General features: G+C 42.2%; 1 protein-coding gene across 9 annotated transcripts in view; it reads left to right on the top strand.

Moving 5' to 3' along the window:
• LOC134349452 (uncharacterized) overlaps positions 1–23,164 on the top strand; it is a 420,820-nt gene that overhangs the window by 95,466 nt on the left and 302,190 nt on the right. For all 9 annotated transcript variants that reach the window (XR_010018683.1, XM_063053823.1, XM_063053798.1 and 6 more), the window contains 2 exons: positions 17,543–17,653; positions 20,978–21,082. Coding sequence is in view for 8 of the 9 variants with exons in the window: in XM_063053823.1 (XP_062909893.1) it covers positions 17,543–17,653; positions 20,978–21,082 (216 nt within the window). In the remaining variant the exon portion in view is untranslated. The remainder of the gene's footprint in view (positions 1–17,542; positions 17,654–20,977; positions 21,083–23,164) is intronic.

Below are 23,164 nucleotides of genomic sequence, written 5' to 3'. Positions count from 1 at the left end.
AATGCAGCCAAAATTATAGTCATAGAAAAATACAGCATAGAAAACAGGCCCATCTTGTCCGTGCTGAAGCTATTTAAACTAACTACTCCGATCAACCTGCACCCGGAGCATAGCCCCCCATATCCCTACCTTACATATATCTGTCCAAACTTCTCTTAAAAGTTGAAATTGAGCTTACATGCACCACTTGTGCTTGGCAGCTCATTCTACACTCTCACGAACCTCTCATTGAAGAAGTTTCTCCTCATGTTCCTCTTAAGCTTTTCACCTTTCATCCTTAACCCATGACCTCGAGTTGTAGTTCACCCAACCTCAGTGGAAAAAGCCTTCTTGCTTGCATTTACTCTATCTATACCCCTCATGATTTTGTACACCTCTATCAAATCTCTCCTCTGTCTTCTATGTTCCAAGAAATAAGGTCCTAACCTATTCAGTCTTTCCTTATAACTCAGGTTCTCCAGCCCTGGCACCATCCTTGTACATTTTCTTTGTATGTTTTCAAACTTGTTTACATCTCTCCTGTAGGTAGGTGACCAAAGCTGCACACAATACACCAAATAACACCTCCCCAATGTCTTGCATCTCTTCATTATAACATCCCATCTCCAAAACCAACATGCCAAGAGCTTTCTTTACAACCCTATCTACCTGTGCCACCATTTTCAATGAACTATGGGCCTATATTCCCAGATCCTTTTCTTCTACCACAGTTTTCTACCATTCACTGTGTAAGACCTATCCTGGTTGGCCCTACCAAAGTGCAACACCTCACACTTGTCTGCATTAAATTCCGTCTGCTATTTTTCAGTTCATTTTTCCAACTGATGCAGATCCCTCTGCAAACCATAATAGCCTTCCTCATTGTCCACTTACACACCTAATCTTGGTGTCATCCACAAATTTTCTGATCCAGTTAATAACATTATCATTGCTATAGATGCAGCACTCCACTAGTTACAGGCCTCCAGTCAAAAGAGATAGCCATCTACTACCACTTTTTGGCTTCTCCCATAAAGCCAGTGTCTAATCCAATTTACTGCTTGAATGCTGAGTGACTGAACCACCTTGACCAACCTCCCACGGGGGACTTTGTCAAGTGCCGTACTAAAGTCCATGTAGACAATATCCACAGCTTTGCCTTCAACTTTTCTGGTAACTTCCTTGAAAAACCCTAAGTTTGGTTAGATATGACCTACTATGCACCATGCTGATTATTCCTAATCAGTCCTTGTCTATCCAAATACTCATGTATTTGGTCCCTTAGAATACCTTATAATAACCTTCACACTGCTGATGTCAGGCTCACTAGTCTATAATTTCCTGGTTTATTTTTAGAGCCTTTCTTAAATAGCAGAACAAGTTCTGGTACCTGTGTCACTAAGAATGTTTTAAATATCTCTGCTATGGCCCCTGCAGAACACCTTGTCAGGCCCTGGGAATGTATACACCCTAATTTGCCTTAAGATAGCAAACATCTCTTTTGTAATCTGTGTAGGGTCCATGACCTCGCTCTTACTTTCCCTCGCTTCTATAGACTTTGTGTCCCTCCATCTCCTGAGTAAATACAGATGGAAAAAAAAATCTATTTAGGTGCTCACCCATCTTTTTAGGCTTCATGCATAGATTACCATTCTGGGCTTCCAGAGGACCAGTTTTGTCTCTTGCAATCCTTTTACTCTTAACATCGCTGTAGAATTCCTTAGGATTCTCCTTCACCTTGTCTGCTAGGGAAACCTATTGCCTTTTGTTTTAGCCCTCCTGATTTCATAAGTGTTCTCTTGCATTTCTTATACTCCATAAGTACCTCACGTTCTTAACTATGATTATCTGCAATGCATCTTTTTTTTCTTAACCAAGGTCTCAGTATCCCTTGAAAACTAAGGTTCCCTAAATCGGTTATTTTTACCTTTCATTCTGACAGGCACACTGTGACTTTCCTCTGCCAGTTCATTTCCCCCACCCCAGCAGTATCCAAAGTGACATACCTGTTGTTAAGGGGGATGGCCGTTTAACCCTTTCCTCTTCCTGACCAACACTCAGTCTCCTGTGTCCTGTACCTTGAGTGTAACTACCTCTCTGTATGTCCTATTTATCACCCCTTCAGCCTCCCAAATGATCAGGAGTTCATTCATTTCCTGTTCCAACCCCTTAAGTTAGAAGCTGCAACTGGATGCATTTCTTGCAGGTGAAGTTGTCAGGGACATTGGAGGTTTCCCTGCCTTCTCACATCTTGCAAGAGGAGCATTCAACTATTATGCTTGACATCCCTACCGTTCTAGCTGAGTCCCTGAGTAAAGAAGGAAAACAATATCCTGGTGGGTGGAATTTACCTATAGCTTTTTCACTTTCTCTCACTGAAGCCACAAAGGGGTAAACCCTCAGAATCCCCACTCTATCACTGTCCGCTCACACAATGCCCTTGCCTTATTTTAAGTTGTTCTTGCCAATCAATCCTGATTGCTGATTGGCTGCTGCTCAAAACAGCAAACTGCTGCGAATTAATGCCTTATGTGTTCAATCGGCGAAGCTGAGTGAACCACTGCTTAAAACCTGTTAGCAAAGCAATACACTCGCCTGTCGAACTGCAGTTGAGCTAAGTGATGTTCAACACTTAAAGAATCTGACTATTTCAGGCTGTTGAACAAAAGAGGATAACTACATTCATTCTATTTTTCATGTTCCCACAACCAATGATCTCACTTTAAGGACTCTTTATCTTGTTATTTCATGTTCTCATTATTTATTGCTATTTATTTATATCTGCATTTGCAGTTGTCTTCTGTGGTCTTGCTGTTTCATTGATCCTGTTTACAGTCACTTTTCTATAGATTTGCTGAGTATGCCTGCAGGAAAAAGAATCTCAGCGTTGTATGTGGTGATGTGTATGTACTCTTTAATATAAATTTTATTTTGAACTTCAGTTGTCTACCCTCGACTTTATTAAGTCATGACTATTTTACTGATGGAGCTCAGAATATTTGTGATTAATTAAAAATCTTGAAAATTAATTGTACTAGTAAAATAATAAAGTGAAATAGAAACAGTCTTAAAGATTTAAGTCATTGGTTATCTTAAATGTTCTGAAAGAGGTGGCTGAAGAGATTGTGGAGGCATTGGTAATGATCTTTCAAGAATATTAGATTCTGGAATGGTTCCGGAAGACTGAAAAATTGCAAATGTTGCTCCACTCTTCAAGAAGGGAGAGAGGCAGAAAAAAAGGAAATCATAGGCTAGTTAGTATGACCTCACTGGTTGGAAAGGTGTTAGAGTTGACTGTTAAGAAGATGGCTTTAGGATATTTGGAGGCACTTGATAAAATAGGTCATAGTCAGCATGGTTTCCCCGACGGAAAATCTTGCCCAACAAATCTGTTAAATTCTTTAAAGAAATAACAAGCAGGGTAGACAAAGAAGAATTGGTTGATGTTGTGTAATTGGATTTTCAGAAAGCCTGTGACAAGGTGCCACGCACGAGGCTACTTAACAAGTTATGAACCCATGGTATTACAGGAAAGATTCCAGCATTGATAAAGCAGTGGATAATTGGCAGGAGGCAAAATGTGGGAATAAAGGGAGACTTTTCTGTTTGGCTGGTGGTGACTAGTGAGTTGGGACTGATTCTTTTTAAGTTGTATGTCAATGATTTGGATGATAGGTTTGTTGTAAAGTTTGAAGACAATATGAAGAGAGGTGGATGGCCAGGTAGTTTTGAGGAAGTAGAGAGGGTATAGAAGGACTTAGATTTGGAGAATGAGCAAAGAAGCGACAGATGGCATACAGTGTTGGGAACTGTATGGTCATCCACTATGGTAGAAGAAATTAAAGGGTTGACTTTTCTAAATGGAGAGAAAATAGAAAAAACGGGGATGCAAAGGGACTTGAGAGTCCTTGTACGGGATTCCATGAAAGTTAACTTGCAGGTTGAGTCTGTGGTGAGAAAGACAAATGTGATGTTCAAATGTTCAAGGTTCCTTTATTATCAACGTATACAACTCTGAAATTCTTCTCCAGATAGCCACAGAACCAAGAAAGAAAAGAACGGCAGAATGATCATCAACCTCCAAGTCCCTTGTCCCCACACAAAAAAGTGAACAAAAACGGAGCAGTCACATTGACCCCCAATTCCCCCTCCCCCTGCACACAAAAAGCCGAGAAAGATCAGGCAAAACACACAGAATATAAAGAAACTATAAGACTGGAAAAAAAATTCTAAACCAATTCTATATCCAAAATGCAGTAAACCTGGAGAACATTCTCCAGGCACAGTGGCAGGCCTTTCCATCTCTGGTAGCAGAGCGATCCCCTAGCTATCAAAAGGCAGTCTCAACCCACCAGCAATAAAAAGGCAGTCTCCCTTCTCTGTAGCAAAGCAATCCCACCAGCGATCAAAAGACAGTCTTCCCTCTCTGTAGCCGAGCAATCCCACCAGCAATAAAAAGGCAGTCTCCCCTTTCTGTAGCAGAGTGATCCCACCAGCAATCAAAAGGCAGTCTCCTCTCTTCAGCAGCAGAGTGATCACTCCAGCGATCAAAAGGCAGGTAGTTGGCATTCACCTTCTGCATTCACCTCGATATTTCAATCTCCCTCCTCGCTTTAATTGGTGAACAATGGAAGCTTTAATTGGCAAAATGGAGTCCAACGTCGGCCCACACCCTGTCCCGCATCCTTCTCGCCACGAGGTTCCTGCATGCTGCCTCTGCCTTACAGAATCCTCTCTGAGAGTGCAGAGCACTGAAATACCCAAACTGCAAATCACAAACCCTAACAGTTCCAGAAACACATTTAAAATGAAAAACAAATGTAATAGACAGAGAAGAAGTGAAATATATTGTTTCATGATCTATCCAGAAGATATTAACCGAAGAAGCGTATGCAGGTGCTATCTTGACTATTCTACATTCATTTCAAGAGCAGTACAATATAAAAGCAAGGGCCAGCTGGTGGTACAACGATATCGGCGCCAGACCCGGGCGCGGAGGTTCCTGGGTTTGAAACTAGTCGGGTCTGCCCCCAAGCACGCTTTCCATCCGTGCCGGGTTGAGTGTCGAGACAGCAACTCGACCTTGTAAAACAAAGGGAAAAGTATTGCGAAAATGTCTGTGTGAAGATGTGAGGAGTGGCACACCACACAGTCTCTCTCTCCTGCTCTGCACCTTGGAAAAAGCCATCATCATGGACGCACGCACAGACACGCCAAAAAAAAAAGAATATAAAAGTAAGGTTGTAATGTTGAGACTTTATAAAGCACTGGTGAGACCTCACTTGGAGTATTGTAAGTAGTTTTGGGCCCCTTGTCTTTGAAAGGGTGTGCTGAAACTAGAGAGGGTTCAAAGGAGGTTCACGAAAATGATTACGCAATTGAACAGCTTGTCATATGAAGCGCGTTTGGGCCTATGTTGGTTGTCTGTCACTTCTGGCGATGACATTTTGTCTGTGAAGCTCATCATTCGGTAAAGCACTGCATAGAGAAAAACTTGCGTGGGAGCAGTTTCATAGTAAAAAAAAAGGCCATTGCACTGGGGAGCTCCACTTTCTCGGCCTCAAAAATCTTGGTCCAATGGTACAAAAACTCGTCACGACTGGAGACTTCCTTGGCTGCAGTAGAGAGCCATGATGCCTTCTGTGCTTTGTCATGTCCTTCACTCTCCACGAAGTTTAGCAGCACCGCCTTCTTGGCCATTGGCTCTTGTAGTTGATCTCATCTGCCCAGTCCGCCAGAACTGTCTTCACATGCTGGGGTAAACATATCCCTATTCCACTGGGGTTGGAGGTTTCCAGCTACTCTCATTTGCTTTAGCCCGCCTGTCTGGGTCTGGAGTCACTTGAATTCAGAAGAATGAGGGATAACCTATCAATTGGTGAAAGGCCTTGATAGATTGGATGTGGAGAGGACATTTGCTATGGTGGGAGAATCCAAGACCAGAGGATACAGCCTCAACCAGAGGGTTGTCCTTGTAGAATGGAGATGAGGAATTTATTTTGTCAGAGAGTGGTGAATCTGTGGAATTTGTTGCTACAGGCAGCTGTGGAGGCCAATTCTTTACGTATATTTAAGGCAGAAGTTGATGAGATTCTTGATTGGTCAGGGCACAAAAGGATATAGGGAGAAGGCAGGAGATTGGGGCTGAGAAGAAAAAAGGATTAGCCGCGATGAAATGGCAGAGCATCGACTGGCCAAATGACCCAATTCTTTTCTTGTATTTTATGGTGTTGTGGCCTTCACTAAAAGTAAAAGAACAAATAATTGTAATGTCCCTGTATTTTGTGGATTTTTCTAACAATGAAACAAATATGTGTTGCTAAACACAAAATACTCTGCAGATGCTGGGGTCAAAACAACACTCACAACACACTGGAGGAACTCAGCAGGTTGGGCAGCATCCGTGGAAATGATCAGTCAATGTTTCGGGCCAGAACCCTTCGTCAGGACTGTAGAGGGAAGGGGCAGAGGCCCTATAAAGAAGGTGGGGGGACGGTGGGAAGGAGAAGGCTGGTAGGTTCCAGGTGAAAAACCAGTAAGGGGAAAGATAAAGGGGTGGGGGAGGGGATAGGCAGGAAAGGGGAAGAAGGAATAGGGGAAAGCACAATGGGTAGTAGAAGGAGGCAGAACCATGAGGGAGGTAGTAGGCAGCTGGGGGAGGGGGCAGAGTGAAATAGAGATAGGGGAAGGGAGGGGGAGGGAATTACCAGAAGTTGGAGCATTCAATGTTCATACCAAGGGGCTGGAGACATCGGTGAAACCCGACGCAGATTGGGGGACCGCTTCGTTGGGCACCTCTGCTCCGTCCGCCACAACAGACAGGATCTCCCGGTTGCTACCCACTTTAACTCTGCTTCACATTCCCATTCAGATATGTCCATACATGGCCTCCTCTACTGCCATGATAAGGCTAAACTCAATTTGGAGGAGCAACACCTCATATACCGTCTAGGTAGTCTCCAGCCCCTTGGTATGAACATAGAATTCTCCAACTTCCGGTAATTCCCTCCCCCTCTCTTCCCCTATCTCTATTTCACTCTGTCCCCTCCCCCAGCTGCCTATCACCTCCCTCATGGTTCCACCTCCTTCTACTACCCATTGTGTTTTCCCCTATTCCTTCTTCACCTTTCCTGCCTATCCCCTCCCCCACCCCTTTATCTTTCCCCTTACTGGTTTTTCACCTGGAACCTACCAGCCTTCTCCTTTCCACCCTCCTCCCACCTTCTTTATAGGGCCTCTGCCCCTTCCCTCTTCAGTCCTGATGAAGGGTTCCGGCCCGAAATGTTGCCTGATGGTTTCCACGGATGCTGCCCGACCTGCTGTGTATATGTTGGTAAAGTTGTGCAAAGTTTAACCTTTTATATATTTGGCACCCAGTATTTCCCAGAGGTCCCTGTGTGATAGTGGTGTGGAAATAGTTGTCTTATCATCCACTTAAAAACCTAATGAAAGCACAATGGTAATTACTATTATCATGAATTTTTGAATTCTGTTTGACTTGGATTGGTACATGCTTGTATGCATTTATTTGCTGTCGTAATTTTTTTTGTTGTTACTTTTAATTTTGACTGAATGTGCAGTTGCTATGAAAAACATGGCTTTGGAAGATTGGAGCACCATATTTGTCAAGATGTATGCTTATTCAGCATCATCCTAGAAGTATTGTGAGAGTGGACTTAGTATTGATTAAAATATAAATCAGCATAACTTGTCAGATCATTTACCTTCCCCACCAACATGGTCTTAAATAGAAGGTGTGTCATCATTACCAGAGATCTTTGTTTTCAAAACGTAAGCAATCTCTTTGTTGCAGCTTATCACTTTGGTAACAGCTATGTCATCAGGACTGTATGCTCTGGTCTTTCATGAATGTATGGAAGAGGGATTGCTTACTACTAAAGATGTTAATATTGAAGGCTTTCAAGAGAACAGAGGTGAAAGAGGCCAATTGGGGATGTTGATCAGTGATTCACTGAACAATTTTTTCCACTACTATGCCGTTTAGGAACAATACTCATACTTTGGCTTAAAATGTATCCAGAAAAGTCTATTTCTTAAAGGATGTTGGATATGAGTCAAATGGATCAAATCACATAAACAGCATGCAAACAAAATTAAAGCCCATGGAATAGGAGAGTTGGTGATAATTTGGTTGAAAGAGGCTAAATATAGAAAGCAAATTATGGTAATGCTTTTCAAAATGAAACTGGCCGACATCATGCTCCTCTTCGAATACTACTTTCTTTTATCTTTATATATGGCTTGGATATCAGAATATATCATAGGATTTCCAAATTTGTTGATTTTTGCACAGAATGTCCTGGTCAGAAAATGCAATTAAAATTCAATCCGTTAATTACCTTAGCTCATCAGCAAAGTGATGGAAGATGTTAATGGTGCTGTCAAATTCAGTTTTTTGTCATTCAACCATATACATGTACATTGCCAAATAAAACAATCTTCCTCTGGACTAAGGTGCACAACATCCTTCAATTTCCTTCCACAGTCCAAAGGCATACCTGGTAGATTAATTATCATTGTAAATTGTCCTCTGATTAGGTTGGTGTTGTCAGGGGCTGCTTGGTGGTATGGCTTGAAGGGTCGGAAGGGCATATTCACTGTGGTATTTCAAGATAAATTTTTTTAAATTACCTCAAATAAATTAACAAATCAAGTTCAATTATTATTCAACCATACCTGAATGCAGCCAACCAAAACAGCGTTCCTCCGGGTCCAAGCAGCAAACCACACAGCACAACACAACACAAGGCACTTAGAGTACATATAGGATATCAAGTAAACATACTGAACACAAGAATATTTAGCCCAAGTCCCTAAGTAAATTGGTGCTATCAGTAAGAAAAATCCATTCCCGGCAGTTCGCAGACAAAGATATGCAGACACACACTACATCCAGCTTGTTATTCCAACCTATCGACTATTGGAGGGCAGCACCGATGGGAGAGGCCAGCCCCCCCCCGCCATCCAAGGATGGATGGCACACCACATCGTATTTGGCTTCTCCTCTCCTCTCCTCTCCTGGATTGCAGCAGCTGCCCGTGGCTTGAGGCTTAGCCTTTCGGCTCCCCAACCACTGTCACGGCAGTAAACAAGGGGGACACTGACTTGCTGCATTTTGCATTATCAATGTTCAGCTGGGTGCTTGATCGCAAGAGAAACATACAAGACAATCACTCGCTGTTAAACTGTACGCCGCAATCACGCACCATTGCCAATGCCTTTGATATCTTCCTGTAGCAGGCAGTGACATGTTCCGCACCTAGTCCATCTCCTCTGCCAATGCACAGCTTGCTGATGCAGTAGGCATGCAGCACTTGAAATTGTTAATGTCCAACATTATCTTGCGATTGTAAAAAAAAGATAATAACATCTTTGGTTGGTCCCCAAGAGGCCGTTGTGTCTGAATGTGTTGCCATCTTACTGGAAGCCCAGACTATAGTCTGGAACATTAATATTGCTCACCAATGTCTAATTTCTGTTTTGCCAAGATTATTTGGTGATAGACCTAATCAGAAGTGCTGAATTCCAGAAGTTGTCACATGAAAGCAGCATTTGACTGAGTATGGGATCAGGGAGCCTTAGTTAAACTGATATCTATGGAAAACACTGGAATTATACCCCACACAAACATAGATGGTTATGGCTGTTGGAGGTCAATCACCCAGCCCAAAGGCATTGTTTTGGGATTGCTTTGGAACCTAACCAGCTCTGGCTGTTTCATCCATGACCTTCCTTCCAACACAACATTACAAATGGAAATATTTGCTCCTAATTGTAAATTGAAATGACATTGTGCAAAACCTCAGCAAATAAAGCAGTCCAGAGTAGCTCAGCACCACTTGAGAATCCTGACAGCATTTAGAACAATCATCTTGTTTTACTTGCACCCTGCTACAGCTCATTGTGGGCACTAGCCTCCCCAGCAATGAGAACATCTTCAAAAAGGCAGTGTCCATCATGAAGGACCCCCCATCACCCAGGATATATATCCTCTTCTCATTGCTACCATCAAGTATGAGGTGCAGGAGCCTGAAGACACACGCTTAATGTTTTAGGGACAGCTACTTGCCCTCTGCCACCAGATTTCTGAATGGACAATGAACCCATGTAAACTATCTCACTAATTTTTTTTCAATCAAGAGGCACAAGGTGTTTCTTGATTTGACTTGGAAATATATCACTATGCTGGATCTAAATCCTAGAATTCTCTTACTCAAAAGACCTTATTGAAGGATCTTTGCCAGGAGGGCCACAGTGATTCAAAAAGATTCCTCACTATAGAGCAACTAGAGATGAACAATAAATAATCATCATACCAGTGACAACCACACCCAAAAACACAAAAAACAATAAGGAAAGGATGCTTAAATAGTTGTTTGGTTATACTGTTGCTGACCTGTAAGTTGCCTCAACAATCTTCTCTTTTGTTTTAAGCAGAACTGAGATAGTCAGGGTTTCTAATTGGTGGTTCTGAGCTACATGTTTCAACTTGGGATGTAAGGATTCCATAATGATATTTCCAGCTATTAAGTATTGGATTCGAAGAAGGAAGTCTGAGAGTCGGAACAGGAGTGCGGAGGAAGACATTTTTAAAATTTTCGGGTTTTTTTCTCCAACGGCATTCAGAGAGGCGGGACTGCGCAGGCGTGTGACGTCGGGCAGTGCAGCGCGGCAAATTTAAAAGGAACAGAGCCTCATACAGCGGGCAGCGTAGTTTGCGGGTGGCGGAGTGAGCCGGGAGCAGAGTGAAGACTTAAGGGCTTCAGCTCAACGGGCTTAGGCGGAAACGGGCGAGGCGAGGAAGGTTTGGTATTCATTTTCTGTTCTTATTTGAGGAGAGGGGCAGTATGAGTGTGAGTGCAGTTTGTTGTTCTCGATGTCGGATGTGGGAGGCCCTGGAGTCTCCAAGCCTCCCGAACGTCTACATCTGCGCCAAGTGCATCGAGATGCAGCTCCTAAGGGACCGCGTTACGGAACTGGAGCTGCAGCTCGATGACCTTCGTCTGGTCAGGGAGAGTGAGGAGTTGATAGAGAGGAGTTACAGGCAGGTGGTCACACCGGGGCCACGGGAGGCAAACAAGTGGGTCACGGTTAGGAGGGGGAAGGGGAAGAGTCAGGTAATAGAGAGTACTCCGGTGACTGTGCCCCTTAACAATAGGTACTCCTGTTTGAGTACTGTTGGGGGGGACAGTTTACCCGGGGGAAGCGACAGTGGCCGTGCCTCTGGCACAGAGTCCGGCCCTGTAGCTCAGAAGAGTAGGGAAAGGAAGAGGAGGGCAGTTGTGATAGGGGACTCGATAGTAAGGGGGTCAGATAGGCAATTCTGTGGACGTAGTCCAGAGACCTGGGTGGTAGTTTGCCTCCCTGGTGCCAGGGTCTGGGATATTTCTGATCGTGTTCAAGATATCCTGAGGTGGGAGGGTGAGGAGCCAGAGGTCGTGGTACATATAGGTACCAATGACATAGGTAGGAAAAGGGAAGAGGTCCTGAAAGGACAATATAGGGAGCTAGGAAGGGAGTTGAGAAAAAGGACTGCAAAGGTAGTAATCTCGGGATTACTGCCTGTGCCACGCGACGGTGAGAGTAGGAATGCGATGAGGTGGAGGATAAATGTGTGGCTGAGGGATTGGAGCAGGAGGCAGGGATTCAAGTTTTTGGATAATTGGGACCTCTTTTGGCACAGGCGTAACCTGTACAAAAAGGACGGGTTACACTTGAATCCTAGAGGGACCAATATCCTGGCAGGGAGATTAGCGAGGGCTACTGAGGTGACTTTAAACTAGAATGGTTGGGGGGTGGGAATCAAATTAAAGAGGCTAGGCGAGAGGAGGTTAGTTCACAACAGGGGGATGGGAACCAGTGCAGAGAGACAGAGGGGTGTAAAGTGAGGGTAGAAGCAAAAAGTAGTAAGGAGAAAAGTAAAAGTGGCAGGCCGACAAATCCAGGGCAAGCATCAAAAAGGGCCACTTTTCAACATAATTGTATAAGGGCTAAGAGAGTTGTAAAAGAGCGCCTGAAGGCTTTGTGTGTCAATGCAAGGAGCATTCGTAACAAGGTGGATGAATTGAAAGTGCAGATTGTTATTAATGATTATGATATAGTTGGGATCACAGAGACATGGCTCCAGGGTGACCAAGGATAGGAGCTCAACGTTCAGGGATATTCAATATTCAGGAGGGATAGACATGAAAGAAAAGGAGGTGGGGTGGCGTTGCTGGTTAAAGATGAGATTAACACAATAGAAAGGAAGGACATAAGCCGGGAAGATGTGGAATCGATATGGGTAGAGCTGCATAACACTAAGGGGCAGAAAACGCTGGTGGGAGTTGTGTACAGGCCACCTAACAGTAGTAGTGAGGTCGGAGATGGTATTAAACAGGAAATTAGAAATGTGTGCAATAAAGGAACAGCAGTTATAATGGGTGACTTCAATCTACATGTAGATTGGGTGAACCAAATTGGTAAAGGTGCTGAGGAAGAGGATTTCTTGGAATGTATGCGGGATGGTTTTTTGAACCAACATGTCGAGGAATCAACTAGAGAGCAGGCTATTCTAGACTGGGTTTTGAGCAATGAGGAAGGGTTAATTAGCATTCTTGTCGTGAGAGGCCCCTTGGGTAAGAGTGACCATAATATGGTGGAATTCTTCATTAAGATGGAGAGTGACATAGTTAATTCAGAAACAAAGGTTCTGAAATTAAAGAGGGGTAACTTTGAAGGTATGAGGCGTGAATTAACTAAGATAGACTGGCAAATGACACTTAAAGGATTGACGGTGGATATGCAATGGCAAGCATTTAAAGGTTGCATGGATGAACTACAACAATTGTTCATCCCAGTTTGGCAAAAGAATAAATCAAGGAAGGTAGTGCACCCGTGGCTGACAAGGGAAATTAGGGATAGTATCAATTCCAAAGAAGAAACATACAAATTAGCCAGAAAAAGTGGCTCACCTGAGGACTGGGAGAAATTCAGAGTTCAGCAGAGGAGGACAAAGGGCTTAATTAGGAAGGGGAAAAAGATTATGAGAGAAAACTGGCAGGGAACATAAAAACTGACTGTAAAAGCTTTTATAGATATGTAAAAAGGAAAAGACTGGTAAAGACAAATGTTGGTCCCCTACAGACAGAAACAGGTGAATTGATTATGGGGAGCAAGGACATGGCAGACCAATTGAATAATTACTTTTGTTCTGTCTTCACTAAGGAGGACATAAATAATCTTCCAGAAATAGTAGGGGACAGAGGGTCCAGTGAGATGGAGGAACTGAGCGAAATACATGTTAGTAAGGAAGTGGTGTTAGGTAAATTGAAGGGATTAAAGGCAGATAAATCCCCAGGGCCAGATGGTCTGCATCCCAGAGTGCTTAAGGAAGTAGCCCAAGAAATAGTGGATGCATTAGTGATAGTTTTTCAAAACTAGTTAGATTCTGAACTAGTTCCTGAGGATTGGAGGGTGGCTACTGTAACCCCACTTTTTAAAAAAGGAGGGAGAGAGAAACTGGGGAATTATAGACCGGTTAGCCTAACGTCGGTGGTGGGGAAACTGCTAGAGTCAGTTATCAAAGATGTGATAACAGCACATTTGGAAAGCGGTGAAATCATCGGACAAAGTCAGCACGGATTTGTGAAAGGAAAATCATGTCTGACGAATCTCATGGAATTTTTTGAGGTTGTAACTAGTAGAGTGGATAGGGGAGAACCAGTGGATGTGGTATATTTGGATTTTCAAAAGGCTTTTGACAAGGTCCCACACAGGAGATTAGTGTGCAAACTTAAAGCACACGGTATTGGGGGTAGGTATTGATGTGGATAGAGAATTGGTTAGCAGACAGGAAGCAAAGAGTGGGAATAAACGGGACCTTTTCAGAATGGCAGGCAGTGACTAGTGGGGTACCGCAAGGCTCAGTGCTGGGACCCCAGTTGTTTACAATATATATTAATGACTTGGATGAGGGAATTAAATTCAACATCTCCAAGTTTGCAGATGACACGAAGCTGGGCGGCAGTGTTAGCTGTGAGGAGGATGCTAAGAGGATGCAGGGTGACTTGGATAGGTTGGGTGAGTGGGCAAATTCATGGCAGATGCAATTTAATGTGGATAAATGTGAAGTTATCCACTTTGGTGGCAAAAATAGGAAAACAGATTATTATCTGAATGGTGGCCGATTAGGAAAAGGGGAGGTGCAACGAGACCTGGGTGTCATTATACACCAGTCATTGAAAGTGGGCATGCAGGTACAGCAGGCGGTGAAAAAGGCAAATGGTATGCTGGCATTTATAGCGAGAGGATTCGAGTACAGGAGCAGGGACGTACTACTGCAGTTGTACAAGGCCTTGGTGAGACCACACCTGGAGTATTGTGTGCAGTTGTGGTCCCCTAATCTGAGGAAAGACATCCTTGCCATAGAGGGAGTACAAAGAAGGTTCACCAGATTGATTCCTGGGATGGCAGGACTTCCATATGAAGAAAGACTGGATGAACTAGGCTTGTACTCATTGGAATTTAGAAGATTGAGGGGGGATCTGATTGAAACGTATAAAATCCTAAAGGGATTGGACAGGCTAGATGGAGGAAGATTGTTCCCGATGTTGGGGAAGTCCAGAATGAGGGGTCACAGTTTGAGGATAAAGGGAAAGCCTTTTAGGACCGAGATTAGGTAAAACTTCTTCACACAGAGAGTGGTGAATCTGTGGAATTCTCTGCCACAGGAAACAGTTGAGGCCAGTTCATTGGCTATATTTAAGAGGGAGTTAGATATGGCCCTTGTGGCTACGGGGATCAGGGGGTATGGAGGGAAGGCTGGTGCAGGGTTCTGAGTTGGATGATCAGCCATGATCATAATAAATGGCGGTGCAGGCTCGAAGGGCCGAATGGCCTACTCCTGCACCTATTTTCTATGTTTCTATGTTTCTATTACTATTGTGTTGAAAGTTTCTTAATGCTTTTCAAAACTCTGCCTTTGCAATTCTTGTGCTGTAGAGATCCCAAAGTAGCAGCACAAAAGGATCATAGGTGATCACTCCTTCAAGCTTTGGGGAAACCAGCAATCATGCAAATGGTGTGTGTTTGAAATAATTGATCCCTACTCAAGGGTGTTACAAGAATCACCCTTTGTAATAATGATCAGTGAGGTACAGAGAATCTATATTAACCGACAAGTAACTTTTATTATTTCAACTAAAAAGCATGTGGGTTCACACTCTTATCAACCTGTGTGCTCCCTACTAGAACCCCTGATGCTCCATGAACAGTCAATGAAGAGAAGAGGTATTGCCCAGGAAAGGAGTCCACGCTGGCCAGGCATTCTTAGTGGTCCCAATCTCCACGTGTCCGTGGGGTCCTCCTTATCCATGATGGTTGCTCTCTGGCTGCTGGAGAGTTATCACCCCTGTGTATTTGGAGCTCCTGAGTCTTATACTGTTCCTCACCAATTGAACCATTGGCTCAAGGTCACCTGACCTACGTGGGTCACCTTCTTACTGGTCATTGTACAGGGCTACAACCAATATTGTTCCATGGTTCTGCCCACCCAAGCTTTGTGTATTTGTGCCTTTACACTCTAACTGGTCCAAATGAGGCAACCCAGACAGAGTCTAACGAGATTACAGATTGTTTCGTTGGTAGGCATAACAAGTAGCTACTCCTCTGAGAATGGTCTCAGGTTTATTGCTCTGGTTTGATTGTCCCAGAGTCAAGAATCAGTTCAGAGTCTGTGCCCTTCACACAACAAATGGTTACTTGTTTGAAAATGGTCTCAGGTTTAGTAGATCATTCCTGAAGCTTTCTGTGTCCACGTTCAGTTGCTAATTAGATTATCCAAGAGCAAGAATCAGTTTAGAGTCCACAAAAAGGGGGAGACAAAGACAACTGGCTTGTCTGCTTCTCCTGTCCTTCATTAGACTGCAGTTTCTTCTGGCCAACAAGGGGAAGGAAATAAAGTGCCCATCTGAAATGCTACAGTATATGAGCTGCAGATGTGATGCAAGGCTGTTGCCTGGAATGATCCAAAGAACCAAGAAGGTATCTTAATCCAGAAGCATCATGGTTTAGTACCACAACTGCTCGGCCTAAGACCATAAGAAACAGCTCAGTACATCATGGGAACTAACCCCCTTCTTCCTTATGAACTCTGTCTACACTTCTCACTGCCTTGGAAAGGACCCCACCCACCCCGGACATTGTCTCTTCTCCCCACTTTCATTGAGTAGAAAATACAAAAGCTTAAAAGCATGTAGCACTAGGCTGAAGAACAGCTTCTATCCTGCTGTTAAGACTATTGAACACTTTCTTAATACAACAGAGTAGATTCCTCATCCTACAATCTCCCTTGTTTAAGGCCTTACACCTTATTGTCTTCCTGCATTGCACTTTCTCTGTAACTGTGAGCCTTCTATTATTACTTTTCCCTTGTACTACCTCAATATACTGATACCGTGAAATGATCAGATTGGATGGAATTACAAAACAATTGTTTCTAGTGCACTTTGGTACATGAGACAATAATAATAATCGTCATAATAATAATAATAAACCAATGCTACTACTCAGAAGTGTTGTGCAATGGAAGTAAAGTTCCAGCCAGATATGGGCATTTTCAAGATAGCAAAATACTACCATTTGTTAGAAATCTAAAACTTACCTGCAATAAAAATTGCAAATGTTTGAAAGACTGGGACAGGAAGCAGCACCTATGAAGAAGGTAGCAAAATTAATAAACTTAATTAAGTTGGATCAATTTGAATGGGATTTTCTGATACTGGATTACTACACTTCTATCTAACATAGTGGAATTCACTACTCAGGCAAATTGTGAAATGTTTCACTCCACCAGAGCATTCTCACTCTGGTTTAATCCAATTTTCTTATTCCCATCTCTCTTGTGTAAATAACAAAAAAGTTAAGCACTTGAAGAATTTGGGTTGAGCAGCATCTGAGGAAGTAAAGTGATGGTTAAAGTTTTTGGGTAAGACTCTGCATCAGGACGAAGTGTGGAGGGAAAATATTATTATAGAAGTGAGAGGGAGGAGTGAGACAGAGCCTGGTAGGAAATTAGTGAAACCAGGTTTTATGGTGAGGGGAGAGGGTTGATAGGAGATTGAACGCGGTAGGGGAGAGGCCTGGGAAGGTAAACCAAGGGAGAAGAAACCCGGGTAGATAGTAATGTGGAAGATGGGAAGATCAGACTGGTAGGGAAGTGAGTTGAGTCTAGGTAATAATTGGGAAATGTGGGTTATATTATGTAATCCACAGTCCGTGTGTTAATGTCATGTTTTTATTAAAATCTATGGCGGGTAATTATTTTCAGCATTGAATTGAAGATCATGGGGGAGGCTGTTTGACCCATGTTTGTTCAATCTCTTTGAAAGATCAAGTTTATTTCAGCCCCTCTTTCCCACAGCCCTACATTTAAAAAAATTATTACTGTCTTTAGACATATTTTCTATAGTTTTTAACGTATCGATGCCTCCATTTTTAATCTTTCTGGTGTGAATTGCTTTACGTAGACTATTTGACATGCACTGTACTCTTTCTTTTCTAGGATGCAGCAGTGGACATCATTTTAAAGACTAAAGAGGAGAAAGATGCAGAACTTGATAAGAAGATAGAAGCTTTGCGAAAAAAGAATGAAGCGCTTATGAAAAGATATCATGTATGAAATTTTTGAAAGTCTTTTAATCTTTGTAGTATTTGAATAAGCAATTTCCAAAATTCTGATAAAATAGCTATGTAAAATTCTCTTTCGGCAAAATTATCTGTTAACCTCATTGTTGCAGAGTATCTTCTCTTAGCTTTACAAGTTCATCAGTTATTTGTCATTTTCTCTCCAAATATAACAGAAATCAACTATTATTATGTGAAATATATCATTCAGTTTTGCTTCTTTACTGTTTTATACCTTGAAATACAGAAGTGCATTACATAGCTCAAAAATCCTGGAGTGTGCATGCAGAGCAAGTTTACTAGAGTATTTCAGGATTTGAGGGATTTCTGCTATTTAAGTGCCATCTAAGGAGAGTTAGAGTTGTTTTTTTAGGTTTCTAGCATCTGCAATATTTTGCTTTATCTTTGATGGGATTTGATAAGAGATGTCTGAAATCATGAATAGTTTGGACTGGATAAATCAAGGAACGCTCCTCTTAGTGGCCGGTTTAATAACCTGCAATACGGGTGAAAAATATAGTGTACAAGCTACAGGGAATAAGGTAAAACTTTGTCTTTGCTGGGAGTAGCTTTGATCTGAAACTCACTGTCTGTAAGGGTGGTGAAGAATGGATCAGTCAGGGTTTTTTAAAGATTTGGATACGTACTAGAGTGGGCTGAAAGTTGGCAGATGAAGTTTAATGCTGATAAATGTGAGGTGCTACATTTTGGTAGGACTAATCAAAATAGGACATACATGGTAAATGGTAGGGCATTGAAGAATGCAGTAGAACAGAGGGATCTAGGAATAATGTTGCATAGTTCACTGAAGGTGGAATCTCATGTGGATAGGGTGGTAAAGGAAGCTTTTGGTATGCTGGCCTTTATAAATCAGAGCATTGAGTGTAGGAGTTGGGATGTAATGTTGAAATTGTACAAGGCATTGGTAAGGCCAAATTTGGAATATTGTGTACAGTTCTGGTCACCAAATTAGAGGAAAGATTTCAACAAAATAGAGAGAGTACAGAGAAGATTTACTAGAATGTTACCTGGGTTTCATCTCCTAAATTACAGAGAAGGGTTGAACAAGTTGGGTCTTTATTCTTTGGAGCGTAGAAGGTTGAGGGGGGACTTGATAGAGGTATTTAAAATTATGAGGGGGATAGATAGAGTTGATGTGGATAGGCTTTTTCCATTGAGAGTAGGGGAGATTCAATCAAGAGGACATGAGTTGAGAGTTAAAGGGCAAAAATTTAGGGGTAACATGAGGGGGAACTTCTTTACTCAGAGAGTGGTAGCTGTGTGGAACGAGCTTCCAGCAGAAGTGGTTGAGGCAGGTTCGATGTTGTCATTTAAAGTTAAATTGGATAGCTATATGGACAGGAAAATGCTAGAGTCAGTTATCAAAGATGAGAACAGCACATTTGGAAAGCAGTGAAATCATCGAACAAAGTAAGCATGGATTTGTGAAAGGAAAATCATGTCTGATGAATCTTACAGAATTTTTTGAGGATGTAACTAGTAGAGTGGATAGGGGAGAACCAGTGGATGTGGTATATTTGGATTTTCAAAAGGCTTTTGACAAGGTCCCACACAGGAGATTAGTGTGCAAACTTAAAGCACACGGTATTGGGGGTATGGTATTGATGTGGATAGAGAATTGGTTGGCAGACAGGAAGCAAAGAGTAGGAATAAACGGGACCTTTTCAGAATGGCAGGCAGTGACTAGTGGGGTACCGCAAGGCTCAGTGCTGGGACCCCAGTTGTTTACAATATATATTAATGACTTAGATGAGGGAATTAAATGCAGCATCTCCAAGTTTGCAGATGACACAAAGCTGGGCGGCAGTGTTAGCTGTGAGGAGGATGCTAAGGGGATGTAGGGTGACTGGATAGGTTAGGTGAGTGGGCAAATTCATGGCAGATGCAATTTAATGTGGATGAATATGATGTTATCCACTTTGATGGCAAGAACAGGATAACAGTTTATTATCTGAATGGTGGCCGATTAGGAAAAAGGGAAGTGCAACGAGACCTGGGTATACCAGTCATTGAAAGTGGGAATGTAGGTATAGCAGGCGGTGAAAAAGGCGAATGGTATGTTGGCATTCATAGCAAGAGGATTCGAGTACAGGAGCAGGGAGGTTCTACTGCAGTTGTACAAGGCCTTGGTGAGACCACACCTGGAGTATTGTGTGCAGTTGTGGTCCCCTAATCTGAGGAAAGACATTCTTGCCATAGAGAGAGTACAAAGAAGGTTCACCAGATTGATTCCTGGGATGACAGGACTTTCATATGAAGTAGACTGGATCGACTAGGCTTATACTTGCTGGAATTTCGAAGATTGAGGGGAGATCTTATTGAAACGTATAAAATTCTAAAGGGGTTGGACAGGCTAGATGGAGGAAGATTGTTCCTGATGTTGGGGAAGTCCAGAACGAGGGGTCACAGTTTGAGGATAAAGGGGAAGCCTTTTAGGACCGAGATGAGGAAAAACTTCTTCACACAGAAAGTGGTGAATCTGTGGAATTCTCTGCCACAGGAAACAGTGGAGACCAGTTCATTGGCTATATTTAAGAGGGAGTTAGATATGGCCCTTGTGGCTAAAGGGATCAGAGTGTATGGAGAGAAAGCAGGTACAGGGTTCTGAGTTGGGTGATCAGCCATGATCATACTGAATGGCGGCGCAGGTTCGAAGGGCCGAATGGCCTACTCCTGCACCTATTTTCTATGTTTCTATGAAAGGAATGGAGGATTATGGGCTGAATGCAGGTCAGTGGGACTAGGTGAGAGTAAGAGTTCGGCACAGACTAGAAGGGCCGAGATGGCCTGTTTCCGTGCTGTAATTATTATATGGTTATATAGAGAGAATAATTTATAGGGTATGGGGAAATAATTGGATAATAGGATCTACTTGTAGCAAGGGTGGAATAGTTCAAATGACTATTTCCTTTGCAGTAAAAAATCTGTTTCCTTAAGGCAGAACCCATCCATTCCTTGGTGTGCTATAATACTGCTCGTGGATAAAAATTCATCACACTTTAGAGTTGAACAACACAGAAACATGTTTATGCTGGTGATCAAGTACTTGTCTATGTTCATCTCATTTACTAGCACTTGTTCGTAGCTTATGGTGCCTTGCAATTGATGTGCTTGATCTAGATGCTCTTTAAATATTGAGCACAGCTGTCTCCGTCCACCTTCGTGAATTCCAGATAGTAACTATTTCTGGGCGAAACTTTAAGGAAATGAGAATGTAATTTGACATTTCTGGTTCTAATTTTGGTTAAAAAATAAAGAAATAAACAAACAAAATATATATATATAATTACAGGAAATTGAAGAAGACAAAAAAAGGGCAGAACTGGAAGGAATGGCAGTTCTCACTCGCAAAAGTAGACCAGAGAGTCTTACCATTACGATTACAAAATCTCCAAATGTAAGTTGTTTTACTAGTAACATTTTTTTTAATACTTTATTTTCAAAATTTTCAAAAAAAACAATGAAATCAACAAGAACATACCAGCTCAGACATGTATAAAAATGAAATAAGCAAAAAAAAAGAAAGAAACATAACATTAGAGGGATGCCTATTGTACAAAGTGCTCATAAATACTAAACATTAAATCTCAAATGAGGGCCGTGAGAAATCAGCTGGGGGGAAATTGCTCATCTGCCCCCGGTCTCGTCCAGGTAGGCAAGAAATGGATCCCAGATAGCTGAAATTTTTTTAATTGAATTGGTTCTCAAGAACCTAAGTCTCTCCATCTGTATGACTGGGATCATGTCAGCCATCCACCTCCAGAAGGAACGGGGGAGAAGGTGATTTCCATTCCCTCAAGATAAGTCTTTTGGCGACAATCATCCCCAGCATTAGAGACTGTTGTATGGCTGTAGAGAAACAAATAGTAGATTGCGAGCAGTCAAATATAACGAGACCAGCTTCCAAGGGGAAGGATCTTTTATAGGCCTTTGAGTACCAGTCAAATATTTTGGACCAAAATCCAGTCAGTAATGGGCAAAACCAAAAGGTGTGTGACAATGTAGCTTCCGTCCCTTGGCATCTGTCACACATTGGCGAGACAGAAGGGTAAATCCTGTGCAATCTAAGTTTAGAGTAATGGAGACGGTGGACAACTTTAAACTGGATCAGTTGGTGCCTGCTGTTAACAGGGCAAGCCTGTATCATAGACAAACACTTATCCCAGGCAGCTTCAGATAATTCAATGCCCAACTCCTCTCTCCAGGCTTCTCTAATCTTCACAGTAAACGCTACAGTGCAATTATCAAACAAACGTACAAACTTAGAAACGAGATGCCTGGAGTCAGGAGGATTCTTTAAAATATCAAAAAACGTATGTTTCCCTGGAAGGATTTCAAAATTACATATCTTAGATTGAATGTAGTGTCTAATTTGTAAGTAATGAAAAAGGTGTGAATGAGGCAGCTCAAATTTCTCTTTCAGCAGACTAAATGTTGCAAACCGTCCCTCTATGTACAGGTCTTCAATAGAAACTAGACTCTTCTCCCTCCAAGCATGGTAGGAAAAATACTCCATTTCAACTCATTTCCAAGACCACAGATCCTCTCGGCAGGTTTATAATGATCTCTGGCTCCATTAATTCATTTCCGCTAATCTTCCTTAATATTTATGGTTCAAACGAGCCAAATTTTTTTAGGAAAGTTTTTGATTTACTTCCGGATGCCAGTAATTCAAATATAATAATCGGCGGTGACTTGAATTGCTACCTGGATGCATATTTAGATAGATTGGCCTCCCGCCCACCCTCAAATATCGTGCCAGTGCAGGTCCTAAATAATTTGATTAGATCTAGGAATTTAGTAGATATTTGGCGAGTTCAACATCCCACTGACAAGGATTATTCTTATTATTGTCATATACATGAATCTTATAGTAGAATAGACTATTTTTTGGTTGACTCTCATTTAATAGCTCATGTTACCAATACAAAATATCATAATAGATTAACTTCTGACCATAGCCCCTTGACAATGTCCCTAAATCTCTCCCTTTCCAAACGAGTCTATTCCTGGTGTTTTAACCCCTCCCTACTTACCAATAAGAAATTTATAGAATATATCACCACCAGATTAAAAGATTTTATAGAAATTAACAATAACGGCGAGGTGTCAGATTCCACACTTTGGGAGACATTACAAGTTGTAATTCGTGGGTATATAATTTCATATGACTCCGCTGCTAAGAGGGAGAGAGAAGGGCGATTATTAGAGAATGAGAATACTCTCCCAACGCTCGAAGCGACATACCAGGCTTCGAAATCCTCTGAAGATTATAATAAAATAATGAAGCTTAAATATGAGTACAGTTGTATCTTGGGTAGTCAAATAAATAACCTCCTCTTAAAAGTAAGACAAAAGCATTTCGAAATGGGGGACAAGCCTGAGGGGCTCCTGGCACGGTAGCTCAGGGACGCCCAGGCCCTAAGATCAATTCATTGCATTAGATCGAGGGCGGGTACCCTGTTAACTAACCCTAAGG

The sequence above is a fragment of the Mobula hypostoma genome, chromosome 1, assembly GCF_963921235.1.
Source record: "Mobula hypostoma chromosome 1, sMobHyp1.1, whole genome shotgun sequence".
Classification (NCBI taxonomy): domain Eukaryota; kingdom Metazoa; phylum Chordata; class Chondrichthyes; order Myliobatiformes; family Myliobatidae; genus Mobula; species Mobula hypostoma.
This window is presented reverse-complemented; position numbering and strand designations above follow the sequence as displayed.